A 21,845-nucleotide genomic window follows, 5' to 3' on the forward strand; every position below is an offset into this window, starting at 1 on the left:
AGAGAGAGAGAGAGAGAGAGAGAGAGAGAGAGAGAGAGAGAGAGAGGGAAGGAGGGAGGGAGAGAGAGAGTAGAAGAACGATCGAACGCCCGCGGAAATTTTAACGCTCTATAACATGCGGTAAACTCGATTATCCGCGGCTACGAATTCCCACTTTTTGTTCTCCTTCCACGCCGGATACGTACGTTTTCCGTGTTGCACGCGCCCGTATATGTGGCGTAACGTGTAAACGGTGAATAATGCCTCTATTTGTCCAGTTCGACTTTGCCGCCGCGGCGCCGGAAGTGTCGTCCAATTTTGCTGTCAAACCGATTCCCTTTGGCCGCCGGTTTTCGCGCTAATTGCTCCATTACTACCGGCAATTTCGGCCAATATTTTCTTCACGAGCTCGAATAAAATACCGTTACGATTAGCGCGTGCACCAGCCTCTATCGCGGCGCGTCATGGGCGGCCGACACCTTTCACTTAATTCGCGCAACTTCCCGACACGGGACGCAACACCAAGTCACATCACGCTTTAATGCAAATAAGATACGTTTCATAATGTTAATGCGCGGAAGGCGCGCGCTGCGGGGGGCGCAAGAAGCGTTAATTTCATACGCATTAAATGTACATGCATTTAAATAATTTATAAGCGGGGTACTTAGTTTTTAACATTAAAAGGTAGTTCCTCCAACAAGTATTTTATTTGCCGGTCTAGGCAGCGGACCTCTAACGGGATACTTTTCATTAATATTAATAATCTGCTACGCGCACGCGCCCTTGTGCAGACGCACGCATCACGCACCGCTTAAGTTCGCGTATATTTTCCATCGAAATAATAATTAAACGCATTAATTAACGATACGGTCGACTTCGTTTTAACTCATCAGTGAGCTTTTCTCTATGATGCCCCTTCGTAAGGTGTCATGCCGATCTTGGGCGGGTCCCTGGTCTTTGTAAGCGCGTGTAAACACTTTTTGCCGGCGCCATTAACGATGACCACTCGGTCATCGTAGACTCCGGAGGAAGGTGGATCGTGTGTCCTCAAACATTCACCCTTTCTTCTTTATTTCTCCCCTTTCTCACCCGCCACCTCCCCCGATCGGCCCTAATTATGTTTGCGCTTCTGAGTACGGCTTCGCTTTTTTCTTTTAATTAGTCACATGGTTAATCATCGAGTCGGAGCGCGCGTCCGGCTCGTCTATTAAGAAACGTCCGTCTATATAAGTCTTCTCTCTGTGTGGTCTGTCTAAATGTAATTTATCCGCACGTGATCGCGATGTTTCGCAATCTTGCAATATCGCGAGATATTTTTGGAGGACATTTTCATTTGTTTTCAATCGAGAAATTTCGCGTTCGTCAGGCCGTGACTAATCAGAAACGCAGCTCTTTGTTTACGCAATACGGCACAATAGTTTTGACATTTACTAGACCTGATTCCAAACGTATTTTTCGATAACGCGCAATGTACATATCGTACATCACGACTGTTGATTCCTGACGCAGTTACTTCCTTGAAATAATGACTGTGTTCAGCACAGGAAATTGCTTTGCATTACCATAACATTCGTGAATCTGATTGGTTTTAATCTTGGCTGAATCTAAGAGCGTATGCCAATCAGATTTGCAAATTTTGCAATAGCCGCAAAGTAGTTTTCTCCGTTGCTGATGAACAAATGAATGTAAAATAATGCACGAATACGTGGAGGTGTGGAATCGAGAGATTCGTTCTGTACTAGGTCTAATAAATATTAAGGCTATTGTGTTGCCGGAGTGTATACGGAGTGTATACATATATAGTAAAAGTGAGAAAAACAGAAAAAATGTCGTTGTTTAACTTCATATCGTCGTCTCGTTGTTAATCTTGCGCGCAAAAGCGAAAGCACCGATTTCACTTTGAACCGGGCGGCGCGCTGTCCTGGAAAAGAGAAATCTACGACGTCGAGCCATTCTCCGCGTGCGCGTACGTGCAATTTAACACGCGTGAACATTTATCGGTGCGTACGCGCGGGTTTTATGGTTTTTCGAGTGGCGCGCCGGATCCGCGCGCGGAAAATACGATGCGCGCGGTCAGGGCCGTGCGAAAGGTGATGCAGTCGCTTTAGAGGCGCATCGGTGCAGCAGTATGTGCGGGATACTGGTCGATGCACTGCACGAGGTCGAAGTACCGGCGCACGGCACGCGCAATGAAAAAGAGCGAATTCGAAATCGCGTTTGCGCGGCGACGCGACGCGACGCGGCGCGACGCGCGTTCCGAACGCGTCGCTGTGCGGCGTGGCGCGTCGACCGGCGGTGAAGTAACAGCTGTTTTCGTGTGTCGCGACGCGACGCAGAGGAGCGAAAAAAAAGAGGGTAGAAAGAGGGAAAGGGAGCGGGATGAGGAGAGAGAAAAGCAACAATCGAAACCGTGTCGGGCAACGGCCGTGGCCCGCGCAGCGGTCCACAATAAAAATCGACGTTGTTTCAATGTCACGAATATTTCGCGCTGCTCCTTTTCACTCGCGCGACACCGCGCGTCTTAATAGGGATGTGACGCGATACGAGCGAAACTGTGATGGTACGAGGGAGAACGGAATTTATTTTGGCTCAACCGGAAATACTGATTAGGGGAAATTATGATAATTAGAATGTGTCTCACGAAGAGAGAGAGAGAGACTCTCTCTGCGATATATGAAATACGAGGCGCTATTGATCGATTTTCAACGCTTGCGACCGTTTGAGATTTAACCCTTGCCTGCTCCTTATCAATTGACTATAGTGATCAGATGATGGTGGGTAACTTTGAACGCATTTACTCATTTACGAGATCTGCGCAATACTAATTACGATAGGAATCTTGTATGAATTATTGCCCAAAGCAAGCCGATGTGAAAAAGTCCAGATCAATCGGAATAATCTACAAGAGAGGTCCAAATCCGATTATCAATTTAAATGTGATGGAAGATCATGTTCAAAATTAGCTTATCGATCATCTTGTAGTCATAAAAGACATGAAAAGATAATCTTGCCCTTCGAAATAATAAAACGACACGACTAATATGTTTTTATTGATAAATACTAATAATTTGTTATCATAGTATTAAAAACGATTCATGTTATAAAATTCGAGTCATGTTATAAAATTATTATTTTAACTGAGAATTAATATCTCAAATATCTTGTATTTTATTCAACCTCAAACATATACCAAATATTTTTGTTTTCTATACAACTGTAAATTATAAAAATATTTTTTGTGATTGCGGATTTGTAATAGCATCTAAGTCTTAGAAAGTAAAAATACATACATCTTAAAATTATAAAAAAAAAAATATATATATATCATATATTATATATATTATGTATATATATATATATATATATATATATTACACATATATATATATATATAATTTTTTTTTTAATAATTATACTAGATGTATTTTCACTTTCTAACACTTAGTTGCTATTACAAATTCGCAATCACAAAAAGATATTTTTATTTTTATAATTTACAGTTGTACAGAGAACAAAAATATTTGGTATATGTTTGAGAATGAATAAATTACAAGATATTCGAGATAGATATTAATTCTCGGTTGAAATAATAATTTTATAACATGACTTGAATTATCGTTTTTAATACTATGATGACAAATACATATATACATACATATATATATATATGTATACACACACACACATATGTATCAGTAATATCCCACGTATACACATATGGAATGTCTTACAAATCCACAATGGAAGATGATTTGTTATTTATATATTTGATAGATTCTATCAAATGAATAATTCGTCATAAAGCAAATTAATGCAACATAGGTCGATTATATCTGATTACGAATGTTTTCGAATTGTAAATTTTTCTTCACACCTGTATATTTTGTGAATATAGTCGCGTCGAGATTAATCCGTTAATCTCATAAATTTATTTCGCGCACCGAGAAAGTCAATTGATTCGTTTTTAAACGAGTATGCGCGCTCGTTTATCTGTTTACATTCTTTCGCGCAACATTTATTAGGGGAGAATTAAAGAGAGAACACGGATGACTCTCTTTATCGTACGTATGCGCGCTAATTCCTTTATAGATTCGCACGTATAGAAGAAAGTAAAAAAAAAGGGGGAAAAGAGCGACAAGAGAACGGAATATATTATTCACGGCATTTAGAGGGGACTACAATTTCTTTCGCCATCAAACTGAGCATAAAGTTAATCTCGCGAATGCACGTGCGAAACTCCGGTAATAGTCGGAATATAGTGCGCGCGCTATCGAGACTACACACAAACAACGCAAACTCATCGGGCGGTGGTGCGCGCGGCCCCGACCGACCGGTATGGCGCACACGTAAAAGTCGCGGAAAGTCGTTCCCCATATTTCACGCGCATTTTCCGAAAAGTACACTTTGCTGATCACGTAGACGCGATCGGCCAACTCTCTAGTTTTGCGCTCATGCTCGCCCTCAGGGGGGTTAGATCCGGCCGTCGGTGGAGAGAATCTCCACAGGGGAGAGTAGTAAAAGAGAGACAGAGAGAGGGAGGGGGAGAGAGAGAGACTAAAAGAGAGAGAGAGAGAGAGAGAGAGAGAGAGAGAGAGAGAAAAGGGGAGAGATAGGAGGGGGGAGAGAAAGAGAGTGAGTGAGCGAGTCTAGGTAAGGGGGAAGGAAGGCGAGTACAAGGATCGAGCTAGGCGGAAAGGGGCGAGGGGGAGGTTAGGCAGATAGGTAGGTAGGTAGATAGGTAGTCAAGCGCGGTGAGGAGGGTTGGTAGTTCCTGGGGCAAGGAGGCGAGGGTCAGTGGGGCGACAGGGGGTGCGTTAAGCCACACCCGCAAAAACAGCCCCCTGCAGCTCCGGCAGCGACCGAGCGCATCGACCGACCAGTTTCCCCACCATCAGCACCGCACACAACGCAAGCGACAAGTTCGACTCGGTTTGCAAAAGCTTCTCGAGGATAGCAGCTAGTTCACCGCGCGGCTACCGTTCGCTCGCTCTAGCTCGCCGATGCTCTTTCACGGCGCTACGTGTGCCGTACGTACATAGGTACTCCGTGACGCCGCTCTCTGTGTCCCTATCACCTACCTACCTACCTACCTACCATGGTTTGCCAATAGAACCTACCTACCTACCAGTTTGCACCTGTACTCCACGTGAACACGGGCATACATGCGCACACATACACGCACACCTACGTCGTAGCGGGGTGCGATCCCGTCCGGTTCCTAGAGCCGTTCGCTAATTCGTAGCGGGGACGGGTGCAAAGTCGCGTTTCGGAAATATGAGCCACCTCTTGTCTCGTGTATATAAAGCATGTTTTATGAGAAAGATTTTTCGACAGCCGAATCTGTCGCACAGTTGCCGGACACAGCGCGGTACATGAGAGAATTCTGGATTGATACGAGTGTTTTAATAAACTGGATGAATTTTAGGTTGCAGTGCGAATGTATTAAATGAGAGATAGTTTCCAACGTTAGTTTTGGAGAGAGAGAGAGAGGGAGAGAGAGATAACGTATTCGAGAGAGAAATTGGGGTGAAAGTATAAAACTCCAGCTGATTTTTTTAGATATTCTCGTGACGTTTGGTAATTATGCATCTTGATGAATATTCAACGTTTACGGACTCTACAAAGTTACATTGTTTGATAGCCATTGTCTGCTCTAATACTTATTCACTCTGTGACAAAGATACAAGTATTGCAGGAAATATAAAAATAGAGGCGTATCAGCGAAAGTTCAGACGGAAATTCCTATTCGCCCCATAAAAACCACACTCGATATTAACAGCAAAATTAATTCCTCGAGTATTTCGCCGCTATTCACCTAAGAATTCTAATATTCCGCGCTGTTGCTGCTGCAAAGGGGTTGATATCCCCACCCGTTGCTATTTCGCGGCGTTTCCCTCTTCCTCCCGTTTCCTCTTATCTGTCGATCTCCCCACTCTCGGGGCTCCTTCTTCGAACCCTCAGATGCCACCCCCAACATCATCGTCACCACTAACATCGCGCACGACCACCTCCACCCTATCCTCTATCCCCTACGACTTCACCCTCCTTCGACAATGCCGCGCGCATCCTTTCGCGCAGGCGACGAAGAAAAGTGCGAAAAGCTCGGCTTTTTGCGCGCGAAAACTTTTCAAACTACTTCACAACCACCCACGCCAGCGTGCTCGTAGAAGGGATGAAAGTTTTTCAAGCAGGGGATGGGGACACGTATGCTTTTAGCTTAAAGAATTCCTTACGCCCTCGACTCTCGCACAACTTTCCCGGCAGAAAATGGCATTTTCACTATGCGAGAGGACTTCCTGCAAATAAATAACGAAGCTATCGGGTGTCTGCGAGATGGCGGAGTAAACTTTCAAGTTTTTTTTCAGGTGTAGATAAGTGAGTTCGCAGACGGATGGTAAGGACGCGCCGTGTGCGCAGCATATTCGACAGGCTACCGGCTGAGAGAGACTACCGCATTTTTGAGAAACCTGTGAGAGTTTATCGCGATGAAAAACCATGAATTGTTAAACTATGCGTTACAAACTATGCGTTATTTTCTCCCAAAGAATACCACGTAAATGTGACCTCCTCCCAAAAGGCGCCCGATAAGATTACGCACCTTGTGAACAACGATGTGTCACATAGGTCTACTACGGTGTGACAGTTAGATCGTTACGTAATTTTAAAGGGCTCCTCCGACATCCTCCGTTCTGTCTGACATTTAGTCTGAGCCGTGTACCTGTCGGCAGTGGAAATGTCATAGCTAGGGGCAAATATGACGCGAAAGGGCGGGTCCATAGGCGTAGTCATACGGCTAGCCAGCGAGAGGGCTTTAATTAAGGCAAGTAGAGAAAAGAAAAATCCCGAGGGAATTTATAGAGGTCGGCAGCCGCGCCGGGCGTTAAGGGACCGAAGGGAATGGAGAACCCCAGGTTGAGACGGGGTCGCTCGTGAACTCGAAGGACCGGCCCTTGGTAATTTAGACCTTCGAAACGACTCTGTGGCCCATAAAGGGCTAAATGCGAAGCAGACTTTACTGCGTTAATTTCTTTACACAATTAAAAGGACGGTCTACCAGTTTTACTATTGTTTCCACCGATATTTCTCCCTCTTTACCTTCCTTCCTTTTCCTCCAATCCTGTCGTTTTTCTCTCGCTGCTGATATTACTATGCGACAAGAGTATTTAAACGGTCTCCCTTCCCATTTTTGAAAACCGCTACCGTAAGGTTTGTCCGGTTGGCGACGTATATGCTTACGTGGTTTTTCGTCAAATTCACATCAACTTTAACGTGTTTCCTACGTCTCAACGTTACGTCGCAGGCAGCACGTTGTGGCAGCACACATTACGGTATTCGTCGTACAGGAGTGTTTTATCTTGATGAAATTCCAGGAGCACGTTATCCGCATTGTGATATCAGGAGCACAAAGGGTGTTCGAATAAATTCGAATGTTTACATCTGGTGAAACATTATTTCATTTCACGATGGAGAATAGCCGCAAATAGAGTCCCACAAAAGTATAATGTTCTTCCGATTCTGGGCGCGGCCAGAATTCGATTTCGATTTCGACGTGTGCGGCCTTTCAGCCTTCGATCGCTATTCAGCGCGGCTCGCACGCTCGCTCGTTCGCCTTTTTACGCGAGTCAGATTCCCGAGAGAATTTTCCTCGGCGCGGCTCTATTAGTGCGCCGAATAATGATGAGTTTAAACATGGCGTCGTTGTGCTAGGGCATATAGAGGCGGCTGCGGTAGGTAGTTCCCTCGGATTAACTTGGCCCGTTGACGAGGTGATTAAACGTTGATTAAATGCTGGCTAAATTGCAGTCAAAAATATCGATTCTCCGCCTTGACTCGAGCGTTGCTACGTTGCAACGTCTCGTCCCGTCTCGTCTTGTCTCGCCCTTCGTCCCCTGGCCTCGGACACCTTTCAAACCCGCCGTAATCACGGTTATCTTACACGGTCCTAATGGAATTAGGAGCGCCGCTTTGATACAGCCGCGTTTCCCTGTGAATAATTACGAGATTACCTAACAACCAACGAACGTACTGCCGTGCGTGTGTCGCAGAAACTGTTGGAGAAGATAACGGAACAGATAAGTTTAAGCCGACTCTCGATGAACAATTGCGATGCTGGTAATGTCCGACCGATCTTGGCTCGTGTTGCTCCGAGCTCGCATTGTGATACTTCTCCAACGTGCGCTCCCCCGACGTACGTGGGGCTCTCGTCGAAGCTCGGGCCGCGCAAATTTTACATCACCCGGACGTACAATCCGACCGCGCGTGTAATTACGGGCTCATTAACGGCGGGCGCAACGACGCGGCGCGGAGACGCTTTCATTGACCGTCGCGCGACGTGACGCGACGCGAGAATTCGAATCTCCTGTTTTTACGTTTTTGTGTTCGCGGCGCACATGATAGGACGCGAGGAAACGCACAAAACGCGCCTATAAAGCGAGCGCCTACGTGTTCGTGTACGAGGTGGTTTACGCGATGGTGGTAGTGGCGATGATGTTGGTGCTGGTGATGATGCTGGTGATGGTGGTGGTAGTGGTGGTGCTAGTGGTGGTGGACGACGGCGACTTTTAATCAATCCGATTATTGTCAGGAGGATTGGACCTGGCATCGTTCCTTCGCTCGTTCATGTGTACGCGTATTAACGTTTGACCCCGGATATCCCCCCGTTGCACCCACCCTCCAGCCGCCTTCCGGCCTGCCTCTCTTTCACACTCGCTCTCGTGCGCCGCTCAATAGAACCGTCATATATATATGTATGTATGTATGTGTGTGTGTATATATATATATATATATATATATATATATATATATATATATATATATATATCGGGACATTTATGCATGTGTATGCGCGAGAGGTGGAGGACGATTTCTCGATCGACCTTAATTGATTCGTCGCATCGACTACGTTTTCTTTTATTTTCATCCCCTGCCGAGCGCGCGCGCGCGCCTACTACCTTTCCCACCTTCCTTTTCAATATCACCGATGAAGCCGGAGTTCGACTTGCACCGCCGCCGCCGTTTAACGGGTAATTCCGCGGAGACGATGGGAAAGAACCGCGGAGCATCGGGACATGGGAATCCGAGCCGATCGGAAGGCAGAAGCGCAATTTTTCGTGTGGCTGACGGCGCTCGGGCGGATAAAGTTTCGGTTTGAAAGCTGATCGGTCCTCGAGCGGTAATTAACGGATTATTAATTCACAATTGACGCGACACATACCGCTTCGGAATTATGCAAAATGAGATTCTCGGCGGGAAAATTTCATTAAATTTCATCGAAGGCTCTTCGGCGCGTCGAGAGAACAAAAATTAGAAGAGTAAAAATTTGATGACACGAGCGTGTCGAGGAGGAGATTGCACAGCCACGCAAGACTCGCGATTGATCTTTAAATATTAATTGCCGACTAACTAATGGCACGTAATTGGCATCATACATATCAGCGTCAGATTATTTTTGCAGTTTGAAAAACGCGATTCTTGGGTTATCACTTTGAACGAGAATTTGCTTTTATTTCTCTTTCATTAAGATCATAGACATTATAAAAGCGTCAAGCATTGTCTTATATCTGTGCTAGTCGCACGTCGCGTTATATCTTGAGCACGACACATTTTTTCATCGTCGAGAGTTTTGCCTGTCGGTCAAGTGAAGCTCCAAGCGACCAAGCTAAGAACTTGTTATTTGTATTTCCAAAGCTCGCTTGAATCGCTCGTACAACTCGAGAGGAAATTTCGGCGACTCTACCTTTTCTCGTTGGGATCGCCGAATTCCTTCGAGAAGCCGTACAGGCGAAAAAAAATGCGGGGGACATGCGCTCAGGTTCGCCCTCACACGGCTGACAACTCGTATATATAATTCGTACGCTAGCTGTACTTAGAAACCGACCAACGCGCAAACCGCCTGGACACACGCACGCACACACGCGAGCGCAAAGAAGTGGACAGCCTGGCCCTGACACTCAGAAGCACCATCAGTTATATAGAGACCGCCGACTGGACCACCACCACCACCACCTAGCATCAGCGGCACCACCACCGCCACTACTACTACTACCATCGCCGATACCACCATTACCAAGCGCCGCCACCCCCGTAACACATGGCGACGGCTATACGCGGAGCACGGGACGCCGCGGCGGGGGTGGCGAACGGGGATGGTTTTTTAAATCTAGCCATCAAGGATCCATCCTGGCCTGGCTGAATGCCCGCGCGCCACACATCGAAAGCGATCTAACGCGACCGCGCGTATTTGTCGGCCGCCCATTATCCTCCTCGAAATTCAATTACCGATACGGGTGCGAAACCTATTTTTGTGCCGGCTCGACGAGCATTATCCCTCGCGTCTTAGGGCGAGTCGGTGCAACACGTTCCTTCTTTAACGTTTTAATTCTACGTCTCTCTCTTTCTTTCTAATTTTCAATTTGACTATACGTTATATTCACATAGTTCCATTTGCTTTTTATAAAAAAAATCTGATTAAATTTGAGATTTAGACACTCGCTCGAATGCAAATTGCGTCATATATTTATACATAGTTTTTATCGTCTTGCAATATGTTAAGTGGTTATTTACTCAAAAATATAAAATAAATTCTCTTTCTTTCCTTTCTTTCTCTTTCTCACTCACTCGCTGGAGAGGACCTAGTCATAGAGCATAATAAATGATGCTTTTTCTTCTTCTTCTCCTATCTCTTTCTCTCAATCTCTTTCTCTTACGACACGCGTCGCTGTGCGCCACTCTTTTACCGAGCAGCTCGCGCTTTTTGTTTCTCTCCCCTCCTTCGGCCGTCCGTGCGCATCAAGTTTTAGAAGCTACGCGGTTTACCGAGCGGGTTATAATTGTAAACGGCTTGGCATTTTGAGGGCTAACGCGCGCGAGCGAAGAAAAAGGGGTGCCCCCGACCCTTGTTATCGCGGCGTGTAGCGTGTTGCATTAATTAAATGTAAAGCATATGTAAAACGCGCGACATAAAAATATAATTGCACCACGAGGACGATGTACCGCTACTCTGTAAATTTGTCGATCGCCCATTATTCTCGTTGAAATTCAATTGCGGCCGCGAGCGCGAAGCCTGTTTTTGTGATAACCCGTGGCGCGGATCAACTTGTTTCCGGGTGAAACTTACTTTATATTATTTATTTGTGCACCACCGCCACCGCCGGCGCCACACACTGCCACCGCCACCGCGTACCAATCACCACTGCCGCGCTCGTTTCATTTTCTTTGCCCTTCGTCGCGCGTCGGTTTTGAATCACACTTACATTTCACCACCGCATCATGTTTCAGCGCAGCGTGTTCTCTATCGACTACCTTTCTTTTCTGATTTTTTGTTTCTTTTTCATCAGCGTCCTTACACGTCCTCGATTTACTCTTATCATTTTCGCACTGCACTCGCGCGGTGAGTTCAAAGGTGTCGCGATTCTCTTTGACATACTTTCGTCTCGCAATGCGGATCGCGCGCGCCACCCGAGCGGCATACTAATGAGACGTTATTTAAAAGTGTGCGTCAACTGGCGTCATTGTGTTTCTTTATCTATAAATGATTATTGCGCTCACAACGACGCCACGAATAAATATTATTTGACAGCCCGCTGTTATTGTTTTCCTCACCCTCTCATAGGAAGGATTTATTTTTATCAGCTATTTCGCGTATTTGATTTCCACCGGTCCACGCATCTCCCACGAGAGACTTCAGGACTTCTCTTGTTTCCGCCCCCATCGTCTCGAATGGTGATCCTTTTTTGCGAAAACAAGAATTTTTTTTCTGATTAATCGAGAGCCGATCGACCGCACTGTGCATTCTCGAAAGCCCGTATTGTTTATTCCACGATTGGTAGACGCGATTGAAATCTTTCTCTCCTGTCCGACCTTTGTTCCTCGCCTCTTTCAATTCAGAATGTCCAGCCACAGGCTGCAACCGTCCATTTAAAATATCACGTCCTTTCAGCGAATTGCTGGAATCTCCTTAAGTGTTCCGTAATTTCGTCAATTCGAGAACGCACGAAGTAACGCACGAGATAATCGGAGAGGAAAGCGCGGAAGCTTCACGCCGGAATTTACGATTCGATATTTTGTGTTTAACAAATGATAGGTCGTGTTACCGTCGTGTCATTTGTTTCGAAGTTCCGCGAGAATGTGCAACTTCAGAATGTTCAGCATTTTTTTTATTTGAGTATTTGAGCGTAGATAATGCAAGGTCGATGCATTATCGGAGATAGTAGCGACGCAGCGTTACACAAAAGTACATAAGAATGATCATAAATCCCGCCTCGCGGCGTTACATAAACGTTATATAAGAGTAATCATAAATTCTCCGAGTGCAACGACGATATCGCGCCATATAAATTAATGTAAAACGAAGTAACGCGCCCGCGCCCTGGCCGTCGATATTTCAGCAAGGAGTCAAACGCACACGCGATAGGACTGTTGTAATCATTCAATCATTTTTACGCATTACCCTCGTGTATTCGAAATTGAGCGTGTCGTCGCGTTTCCGCACGCGTGTTGGAAATGAAATATAATTAAAGAAAAAAAAAAAAAAAACAAAGGACAAAAAGGGGAAAAAACGCAGCGTCGTCGTTTCGACGAATTCTGCGTAGCGCAGCGATTTTCGAATAAACGTGACCGTGAATAATGCACTGCTATTCGCCGAGAAACGATCGTTTTGTTGGCGGACACGGTAGAAAGATCGACGCGTTTTGTCGCGCGACCTGGGCTTCTCGTTGTCGCGAAAATCCCGTCGCTCAAGCCTTAATAACCGGGACACACGTGGGGCAGCTCTGCCCTCCGTCTCTCACCCCTTCCCGCCCGCCCCTCGACGAAAACGCGCCACACGCTCATTTATTTCCGCGTCTTTTGCCGCGATAGTTTTCCCTCTTTTTGTCAGCGCGACCACTTTTTCTTCCCTTGCTCTTTAGCCACGAAAGACCGCGGGGGTGAAAAAGAGGAGAGGGGTGGTCGTCGGGCGGCGAGCCGGGCGGGCTGGGCCGAGCCGAGCCCGCTAAAAAACGCCAGCGCGGGCCACGATGACTTTCGGAATCATTTTTCAAAATGTCTGCCTCTGCCTCGAGGGGGGTGACCCCGACGGGCGGCGGTGGAGAGGGGTAGGAGGGTGGCAGAGGGGTGGTCAACCCCCGTGGCGTAGGGTGGCAAGATGGCGCCGCACGGTAAATCGATGGAGGCTAGTCACTGCAGGCGCCCTCGCTTTCACAGCTCCAAACTCCCCCCTCACCCCCAGACCACCACCCACTTTGCTAACCCCCTCGTCCGCCCCCTCATTTTCGAGCTTCACGCAAGCGCTCGCACCGTGAACGTCGAGTCTTTGGTCATCTAAGCATAATTTTGCACGGGTGTAGCATAGTAACCCGTGCTCCGCCAAAAAATGCAAAAAAGTTTTTTTTTCTATTCTTTCTCGCGCATAAAAAAAGTCGATTTCCGAGAGAAGGCTAATACGAAAATCGAGAATCGACTTTCTGTCTTTTTCTTCAATTTTTGAAGGAGGTTCTGGAAAGGAGAATGCGTCTCTCACGATTCTATCTGCAAACTCGAACTTCCCGTCGATCGTATCGGGTGGCGTCAGTCCGCAAATAACGCAATGGGCGAAAGTAAACGAGGAGCACGCTGGTAAACGCGACCCGATCGCGTCCCGCGATATGATTTTTCCGATAAACCCATCTCATTTTAATATTCAACACCTGTAAACGCGCCGGAACAAAGGCGATAGCCCGGCTACAGATCGAAGAGTATTTGTATTGAGTGCATCGCGTGAAGCGCGAAAGAACCCTCTCTCTCTCTCTCTCTCTCTCTCTTCCTTTCTCTGTGTACAATAAAAATTTCAAGCGGGTCGTTAAAACTGGTTTTTACCCCGCGCACTACGAGCGAACCTGTTTGATTCTGTCTGAGAAATGCAACCGCCGGGGGCGAGAAGCCGGGCCGCGGCTTTGAAAAAGAATACACACCACAACAGGTCCGCGTCTTTTAATCCTACCGCTCTCACTTAACCGTCTCTCGCGTCAATGTACAAATGAAAATTTTCATAGACGCGTTAACGCTGGCCGTCTCTCCTCCGTGTCCATCCGCCGCTTCTACCGCCGCTTCTACCGCCGCTTCTACCGCCGCCACCGTTTCCTCGCCCCGACTAATGCCCACGAAATTCTCATAAGCGCGCTCTAATTTCATTATACTAATTGGAATATTTTAAAATTTACGTAAACGCGCGACAGGGGCACACGCGCCGCGACGTAGGACTCAATTACGAATTAAACCCGCGAGTTCCGCGCGAATTAAAACGCGTCTCGGTGGGAAAACGCACGGGCCCATTTAGAAGATGGCGTTTTCTACAGTTGTCTCCTTGCGTAAGTCGCATATCTCGCGCGCGTCAGCCTCGCATCAGCCGCGCTTCATCCCGCGACGATCGGAATCGCGCACGCGGAACGAAATACCGCGCTCCGGTCAATCAAATCATCCCGCTATCGCCCGCTATCGTAATTCCTCGTCAGGTGTTTGACATTGATGCTTCATCGACAATGCCCGTCTGAGATTTATGTACGTCGCGAAATGTGTTTCGAAACACCGCGGATAAGCATCGGTACACTCGCACCAATAAAATTCGGAGCTGCTTTCGGCGGTATTGCGAGGTCGTAAATTATTGATAAGAAAAAGTACATATAAGCTGCGCGTCGATTAGCGCGTACTTTCGATTAACCGATCTCGCAACACTGACACGTTAAATTGCAAAATCTTTCTGTTTCCAGTAATACCTCGCATTCCCCTCCTCGTGTCAACGATCTCGATTAGTACGATCAGGTGCAAGATTTAGCGGACAAGGTCACGTATGTATTATATTTACTTAGCTTACTTAATTCTTATTTTAGTTCTTTATTTTATTTTATGATTTCTCGAAGAGCATTATTTTTGAATGCACTTGAATTCTTGCCAACACGATATCATATCATCGACAATAATACGAATCGTCATAAACATATCGTACTTATCTCATTATCCTTTAATTTTTATCTTTGACATGCGTTATATTTTATGACCCTTTCATTTTATGACCCTAAAGTGCACTATCTCCAATTGCGAGAAATTGAGTTCTTTTGAACATTGCATCATCGCGTTCGGACAAGCACTCGTTATCGCCAGCAGTTGTTCAATGCGAATTGCGTGTTATGAAGCAGCTGAAAAACTAAAGTAACTGTTTTTAATCGACAATTGTGTGTTTTACTTGTCGATATATTTTATAAGAATGATTGATATTGCCGATAACAACAAAAATAATTGACTGTCTAGAACGAGATTACGAGAGTTGAAAGCGCGTACTGCGTGCAAAAACTCTATACGCTGCGCCCGATGGTTTAATTATATCATTAACGCAATATTAACACAGTTATTAATGCACAATAAAATAATAATAATGACCTCAAAAATATTAATCTCTTTCAGGAGATATATTGACACGCGCGCGCGGGCGCGCTGAATTAACTTATTGATCATTTTGAACGAATTTATTATTTAAATTATGCGATTTATCGGATTACCGCGTTGCGATAATTTGTATCCCGTTGTATTTTTAGTTTCGCGTGCGACCTTTGCACAAAAATAGCAAAATCCTCATATTTTTAGGAGCTTGGTTATTGGAAAAAAAGGATTCTTAATTACCTTCTGGTGACTTTTGTCAGATTAAGTTTTTCAAGGGGCATTAAAATCTTTGTCTAATTTATATAATGTTTGACGATTAAGCAAATCGATGAATCCGCGAGGATTGTACTTGACGTCAAGCAGACGCGGAAAAACAGCAGATTCCGACGCGATAATAAAATCGGCCGATGGGAAATGCTTTATCGGTCGATATTATTATGAAATTCCTTTCTTAGTTATTGTCTTAAAAATAATTGTAATCTGGTAGGAAATTCTAGATATCAACGATCACACATGCGCAATCGTTCGACGGCTTCTGACCGATAAATGAGATTTTCATGTGTGATTTGTGTAAAAAAAGTGCATTGTGCATTTTAATCATATAGATTGTAAGTATAGATCTTATCTGTACTCTCGTGAGAACTTACACGAATAATACAATTATGGAAAATATAACAGTGATGTAGACGCTTTGCACGCAAGTTAATAATAGCATGAAAGTTATTAATGAACATAAATGTATATGTCATCGGTCAAAGTTATTGTCGGTGGAGTATCGACAAAAGAACATGTGTCGGCAAACATTATTAACGAAACGCGAGTGTTGTTAATTGAACTACAACCCATGCATTCACGTAAGAGGGTAAACTTATCTTATCTCAAAATTGAATTATCGAAGCGGCAGAATAATCGCTTTATAAGCACCGGCTGGTCCAATGTTGGCAGCAGAATTATTACGACCATGGAGAAACGTGTTTTTATTAGTTTCCTGTTCGCCAGCTGTGTCGCCGGTAAAATTCCGCTTATTCCGCTTTCTTTGAGAACGAGAAGATAAGATTCTACATCCAGTTCAATCGTTCAGTCCACACGTTCGGTTCAATTTTAGTATACTTGAACGCGCTAAACGCTAAATACTTGTGATCAATTTGAGTTTGATGTAATACACTTTCCTCCCCCTTGTTTTCCTGTTTTCCTATTTCATACAAAAGTAAGCTGAGCTTTTTGTGTTCTGACTCGCAGGATTTTCGATGGAGGAGGAGGAAATATTTACCGAACTCTTCAGTCCGATGGATTACAAATTGTTCAAAGGACTGCATGTTTTCGACGACGATGACAATTTAGTAGAAATGACATTTCTGGATGATCCCGACGCTTTAGAGGTAACAGATGACAACATTGGCGAACGTGTTCTTTTCTATCTGCACACATCGAAGAAACCCAAAAATCCTGAACTGATCTACGTGAACGACACGGAGACTCTAAAGAAGACCAGCTTTGATCCGAAGAAACCGACGCGTTTCGTGACTCACGGATGGATGAATTCTCACAAGAGTAAAGCATGCACCTTGATACGCGATGGTATGTGAAACGATTTCGTTCTGTAAGAATGACTAGGTGATGAAATGAAACATGTAAAGGGGTTACTCTGTTTTCTCTCAGTACTATCGAAATTTCTTTTCGTCTCAGAACTGTCTCTTTCTTTGTTCGCAGCTTACTTGAAACACGGCGACTACAACGTCATCGTTATTGATTGGGGCAATATCAGCTGCAGACCGTATTTCTGGGCCAGTAACCAAGTGAAGAAGATCGCGCTTTACATTGCTGATATGCTTAACTTTCTTCAGAGAAATGGAATGAATATGTCCGAGACTGTAATGGCCGGACACTCTCTCGGCGCCCACGCAGTTGGACTGGCCGCGCGCAATTGTAACGGCATGATCGGTTACGTCGTCGGTAAGTCCCCAACATTTATGAGCTAATATCTGTTTTTATACCAATGTTAATCAAACCTTTAACCCAAGTTCAAACCTTATTCAGAGACTTGAACTCAAATTATATATATGCAAAAAGAATATAATCTCATTCTTAACCGAATCCTCTCGCCTATGGCTTCAAGAGGATTCTTCTAAAATCAAGAGGAAAATATTCCAAGCACAATATTCCTAAAGTTAGGGAAATTTCGTCTTTTGTCTGTAGTACAATTCTTAATAAAAATTTCTTCTTAAGCAAGCTTCTTACTTTTGCTTCAAGTAAATATATCCTCTCGACTCAAAAGGGAAAAAGTTAAAATAACATCTTGTGTAAAAGTACATTGAAAAATGGATTTTGTTGTCGAAACGAAAACTTGGTATACCGAACCAAAATTTGACAGAAATAAAATCAATGAGATCAAAAAATTTAATTGTCGCTATGAGTGCTGTACTTTTTCAATAATACATATTATTGACACAAATAAAAACATGGTAGTGCTAGCCAAATTGTATGAATTTTCCAGTTCCAGATATAAAAATAATTTCAGTATAGACTTCCAATTTATAGTCTTCTTCACTAGAAGAGGATTACTTTAGGATATGAGATTATAGAAAATGACAATCTCTCTAAATAGAGTTTCTTTTTAGGACATGGAAATGTATTTTCCTTTAGATTTTAAAAGAATCCTCTTGAGGACAATATCTAAGGGGATTTCGCTAAAAATGAAGTTATATTTTTTCGAGTGTAAGATTTAGTGGATGTTGGTATAGAAACAGGCATGAGATCGTCGGTCGATCGCGAGGACGCGTTAATTCGGCGCGAATTCGCGACTTTCAGGAATGGACCCAGCCCTGCCCGGCTACTATTTGTCCGGACCCGGATCCAGGATATCGAGTGGCGACGCACGTCACGTGGAGATCATTCACACCAACGCCGGTTTACTTGGTTTCTTGTCCGCTATTGGTCATTGCGACTACTATCCTAACGGAGGAGCCTGGCAGCTCGGTTGCATAGTGGACATCGGCGGTGCGTGTTCCCATGCACGCTCGTTCAAGTACTTCGCCGAATCTATCAACAGCCCGGTAGGATTCTATGCGACCAAGTGCAACAATTTCACGAAATTCACGACCGGCCTGTGCAAAAGGGGGGAACAATCCGTAATGGGCGGTCTCGAGAAGACCTTCGGAACGAACGGTGTCTATTACTTGATGACCAAAGCGTCGTCGCCATACGCGAAGGGAAAGAAGTAAGCGTTTCAAGCAAAGTTTCAAAGCGTGCCGATCTGAAAGAGAACTAGCTGCTAGACTTCATCGTGGCGAAGATCTCGCCTCTTGAATTCAGGAATTCATCGTGGCAACGGGAGACCCGCGCGCCGAGCTAAACTCGTTTCTCTCGACGATCGATCGGCCGCGTTCGCGGTGCGTAATTGCGTTTTCGCGGCTGTCTCAAGCGCGCCCGTCGTCGATTCTCGTTCACGGTATTTTTGCACCGTCTAAATTTGGACCCCATAATCAACACCGTTACTTATCGCAAACGTCGGACATGAAACATTCTCGTCGTCGTAGTACTTCCCGCTCCCCGTATCGCCGATCTAACTCGTCGCGGTGTGTATACTGAGAGAAAAAGTTCTGCTAATTCAACAAAATATCGGTGCCCATACAAAAATGATTTGTTGATATGGGACAGCGAATGGTCCCGTGATGGAAAGAAATGATTTGTTACTTTCGATTCGCTGCTCTGAGCAACATTTCTATAATGAAGTCTGTTCGAACTTTTGTACCAGTACAATGAGCTAGAGTGAAACATTCTTTCGTCCTAATTTATTGCACTTGTATGCATTTGTGTGTTTAAAAGTTCTTCGATAACAAACAAATCTATGGCTAATTTTATCTAAATAAACTAGGACAAATGTAATTTAGATCTCAGGCAATATATATTTGTTAAAAGACCCAATACTCACGGAGCGTGATTTAAAATTGTTTTTCTTGCGAAGAGCCATGCATGCCGCTAAGTTCGCTCTGTAGTGAAAAATTTGACTCTCGGCGTGCTCCGTTGCGAGCTTGACGGTTAGTTTTTCCAATTTCGGTGTTATTGTCCAAGCGTGTTACTAGAATCCCCATACGGTTCGTTCAATCAGATAGACCAAATGTCAGCTGATGTCACTCATATAATTACAGTATATTAATTATATGACTGACGTCAGCTGACATTCGCTCTATCTGATCGAATGAACTATGTTAGGATCCTAGTAACAAGTTTGGAAAATAACACCGAATGTGTTTGGAAAAACTAATCAACGTTAAACTCGCAACGAAGCATGTCGAGGGTCAAATTTCTTTCTGTAGAACGAACTTAGCAGCATGCATGACTCTTTGCAAGAAAAACAAATCACGTTCCGTAGGTATTGAGCTTAATAATGTAAAGTGATGATTGCAACGATAACTGTTTCCCTAGCGATCGTCGAGTAGGAAACAGCGCTCTTTTGTTCTGATGACCGAGGGATTTTTCTCAGTGTACAAGCGCGAACACAAGACGTATTTCGCGAGAGCGTCTCGCATGATGTAAAACGCATTATAACGGTTCCATCGGAAATGCAAAATATACGGAACAGCCGGGTTTCTAAATGCAAAGGCTAAGTAGCATTAAATACGCGTATCAATTTCCCTCCGTTGCCCGCTTCGTTTCTCGCAGCGGCAAGAATTTTCTCGCAGCGGGGCGTACACGCGCGCGCGCAAACATATGTCGGGGAGATACACCGCGGCCTCTCGAAACGCGAATCGACTCGAACCGGCCGCGGAACCTTAGCCGCGCGGTGCATTAAATTTTATCGTAATATTTCCCGTGTATATCGCGCGCATAGCAACAAAGATAATAAGGCGATGCGGAAAGCAGTTGGATTAAAGCACGCGCTGAATTTTAGGCTCCGGGCTGTTTCGAATAAACACAGACGTGGATATTTATCATTTTGGTATAATGTGCACGGAGATAAAGCTGAAAAAGAAGGGAAAGGCGATTTTGCAAAGAGAGACCGCTCGGGTTACCTTCGTCGAATAATTTTAGCGTAGATGCGAACAACGTCGCTCGCAGGGACGACGATAATTACGACTGATGCGTGTGGATGCGCCAATTGCGCTGTTACCGCGAAAAAAAGGTGTGACTGATTGAGCGATTTTCGATGTTAGATATTTAGAATTTCAGATATTTTATTTCTCAAATTGGCCATAGTTATGCAAAAGTGATCACATGGAGTATGTTTCGAGAAAAATGAAGATGAAGATTTGATGCATGATTGAAAAAGTGTATATACTAACGATGCCTCGCAATTATTCAATAAATCAAACATGATAAATTTTCTTCTCTTTAATGGTATTCATTGACAACCTTAAAAAAAGACAACCTTAAAAAGTGGTGCAATTAGTAGAAAGTAAAACCTGATTTTTTACTGATTTTACGCGTCCATAAAGCTTGAATCTCTTTTGCTTCATATAGAAAGTCATTTGGAATACCATTGATCACAAAAAACTCGAAAATCATAATTTCGTGGGTTGGATCATTCTTGCATAACCATGTCTAATTAACGACACAATGAAATGTGATAATGTTTATGTCGATAATCGATTTCTTTAAATTTTAAAGCACTCTTGTACAAATAAAAATATATTTTTTATAAAATATCATATGTGAGTATGTGCATGCTTTTTTCCCCAACCCACCACATCCAATAGAACGTAAAGCAAGAAAAAGAGGGAACGAAAATGGCAAAAAAGCAAGTTCGCAATCGAGATAGAATATTCGATTTAAAACGATTGATCCTCGGCGCTAAATTATGACGCGATATCTGCTACGAGCTCGATAAGGCGCCGAATGTTTCCATTGTGGAATACGCCGAGTGCATCGATTGTTCGCGCTCGCGATTGAAATATCCGCGATAAAAGTTGGCGGAGCCGCGGCGAGTTTCACTAATAAGCGAACAATGGGTTTGCTAGGTGCAAAGCAAGCCACCTGAGATGAATAAGGGTCCCGAACTGGAATAGCTAGACCGGAAAAATCCTGAAGCAGGACGTCCCAAACAGGAATACTTCTTTTCTCTTACATTATAAAGACGTTTCTTTTTAAGCAGTGGCAAGATTGTATTGAGCACGACAGTTCTCTGTGCTGTCATTGGCGGTCGCAAAACGACGGAGCAATATTTATAAAAGTCACAAAACTATACAATGCAAATTATATCGTCTTTTCACAAATATAAACGCGATCGTATCGCGACTATTATTATTACGCCAGAATACACGTGACAGAATATACGTGATTTCATAATTTCCTTTGATAAATTGATCGTGATTAATCACAAGAATCCAACCCACATGGAGTATGTCAAGAATGATTTCAAGAATGATGGATGATCGCGTTCTTCGTGAAGATCATTCAAGAAGTCATATATGGTCAATTTTCTTTTCTTAAATCCTAAAACCTTAAACACAAATAAA

General features: G+C 44.3%; 2 protein-coding genes across 5 annotated transcripts in view; one reads left to right on the forward strand and one right to left on the reverse strand.

The window, feature by feature from the left end:
• The window catches only part of LOC116843973, a 282,611-nt gene that overhangs the window by 171,063 nt on the left and 89,703 nt on the right, over positions 1 to 21,845 (reverse strand). The gene's annotated exons all lie outside the window — the stretch shown is intronic.
• Positions 14,672 to 21,035, forward strand: LOC116843972 (pancreatic triacylglycerol lipase-like). Of its 3 annotated transcripts, none has more exons than XM_032814980.1 (4): positions 14,672 to 14,801; positions 16,630 to 16,968; positions 17,101 to 17,343; positions 18,199 to 21,035. In XM_032814980.1, exons 2-4 carry the CDS (start codon positions 16,638 to 16,640, stop codon positions 18,609 to 18,611), a joined length of 987 nt encoding a protein of 328 aa, XP_032670871.1. In that variant the 5' UTR covers positions 14,672 to 14,801; positions 16,630 to 16,637; the 3' UTR covers positions 18,612 to 21,035. The 3 variants fall into 3 exon arrangements, with proteins under 3 accessions (XP_032670871.1, XP_032670870.1, XP_032670872.1); XM_032814979.1 differs by lacking the exon at positions 14,672 to 14,801 and adding an exon at positions 16,302 to 16,400; XM_032814981.1 differs by lacking the exon at positions 14,672 to 14,801 and adding an exon at positions 16,395 to 16,546.

The sequence above is a fragment of the Odontomachus brunneus genome, unplaced genomic scaffold (assembly GCF_010583005.1).
Source record: "Odontomachus brunneus isolate Ranch 3 - 2012 unplaced genomic scaffold, Obru_v1 Obru_scaffold_037, whole genome shotgun sequence".
Taxonomy (NCBI): domain Eukaryota; kingdom Metazoa; phylum Arthropoda; class Insecta; order Hymenoptera; family Formicidae; genus Odontomachus; species Odontomachus brunneus.

Bases quoted from the DNA above. Each gene is read 5' to 3' on its own strand.
- LOC116843972 (XM_032814979.1), top strand. From the start codon at position 16,352: ATGGAGAAACGTGTTTTTATTAGTTTCCTGTTCGCCAGCTGTGTCGCC. The intron at 16,401-16,629 runs GTAAAATTCCGC...TCTGACTCGCAG, and splicing joins GTTCGCCAGCTGTGTCGCCG to GATTTTCGATGGAGGAGGAG. The intron at 17,344-18,198 runs GTAAGTCCCCAA...CGCGACTTTCAG, and splicing joins CATGATCGGTTACGTCGTCG to GAATGGACCCAGCCCTGCCC.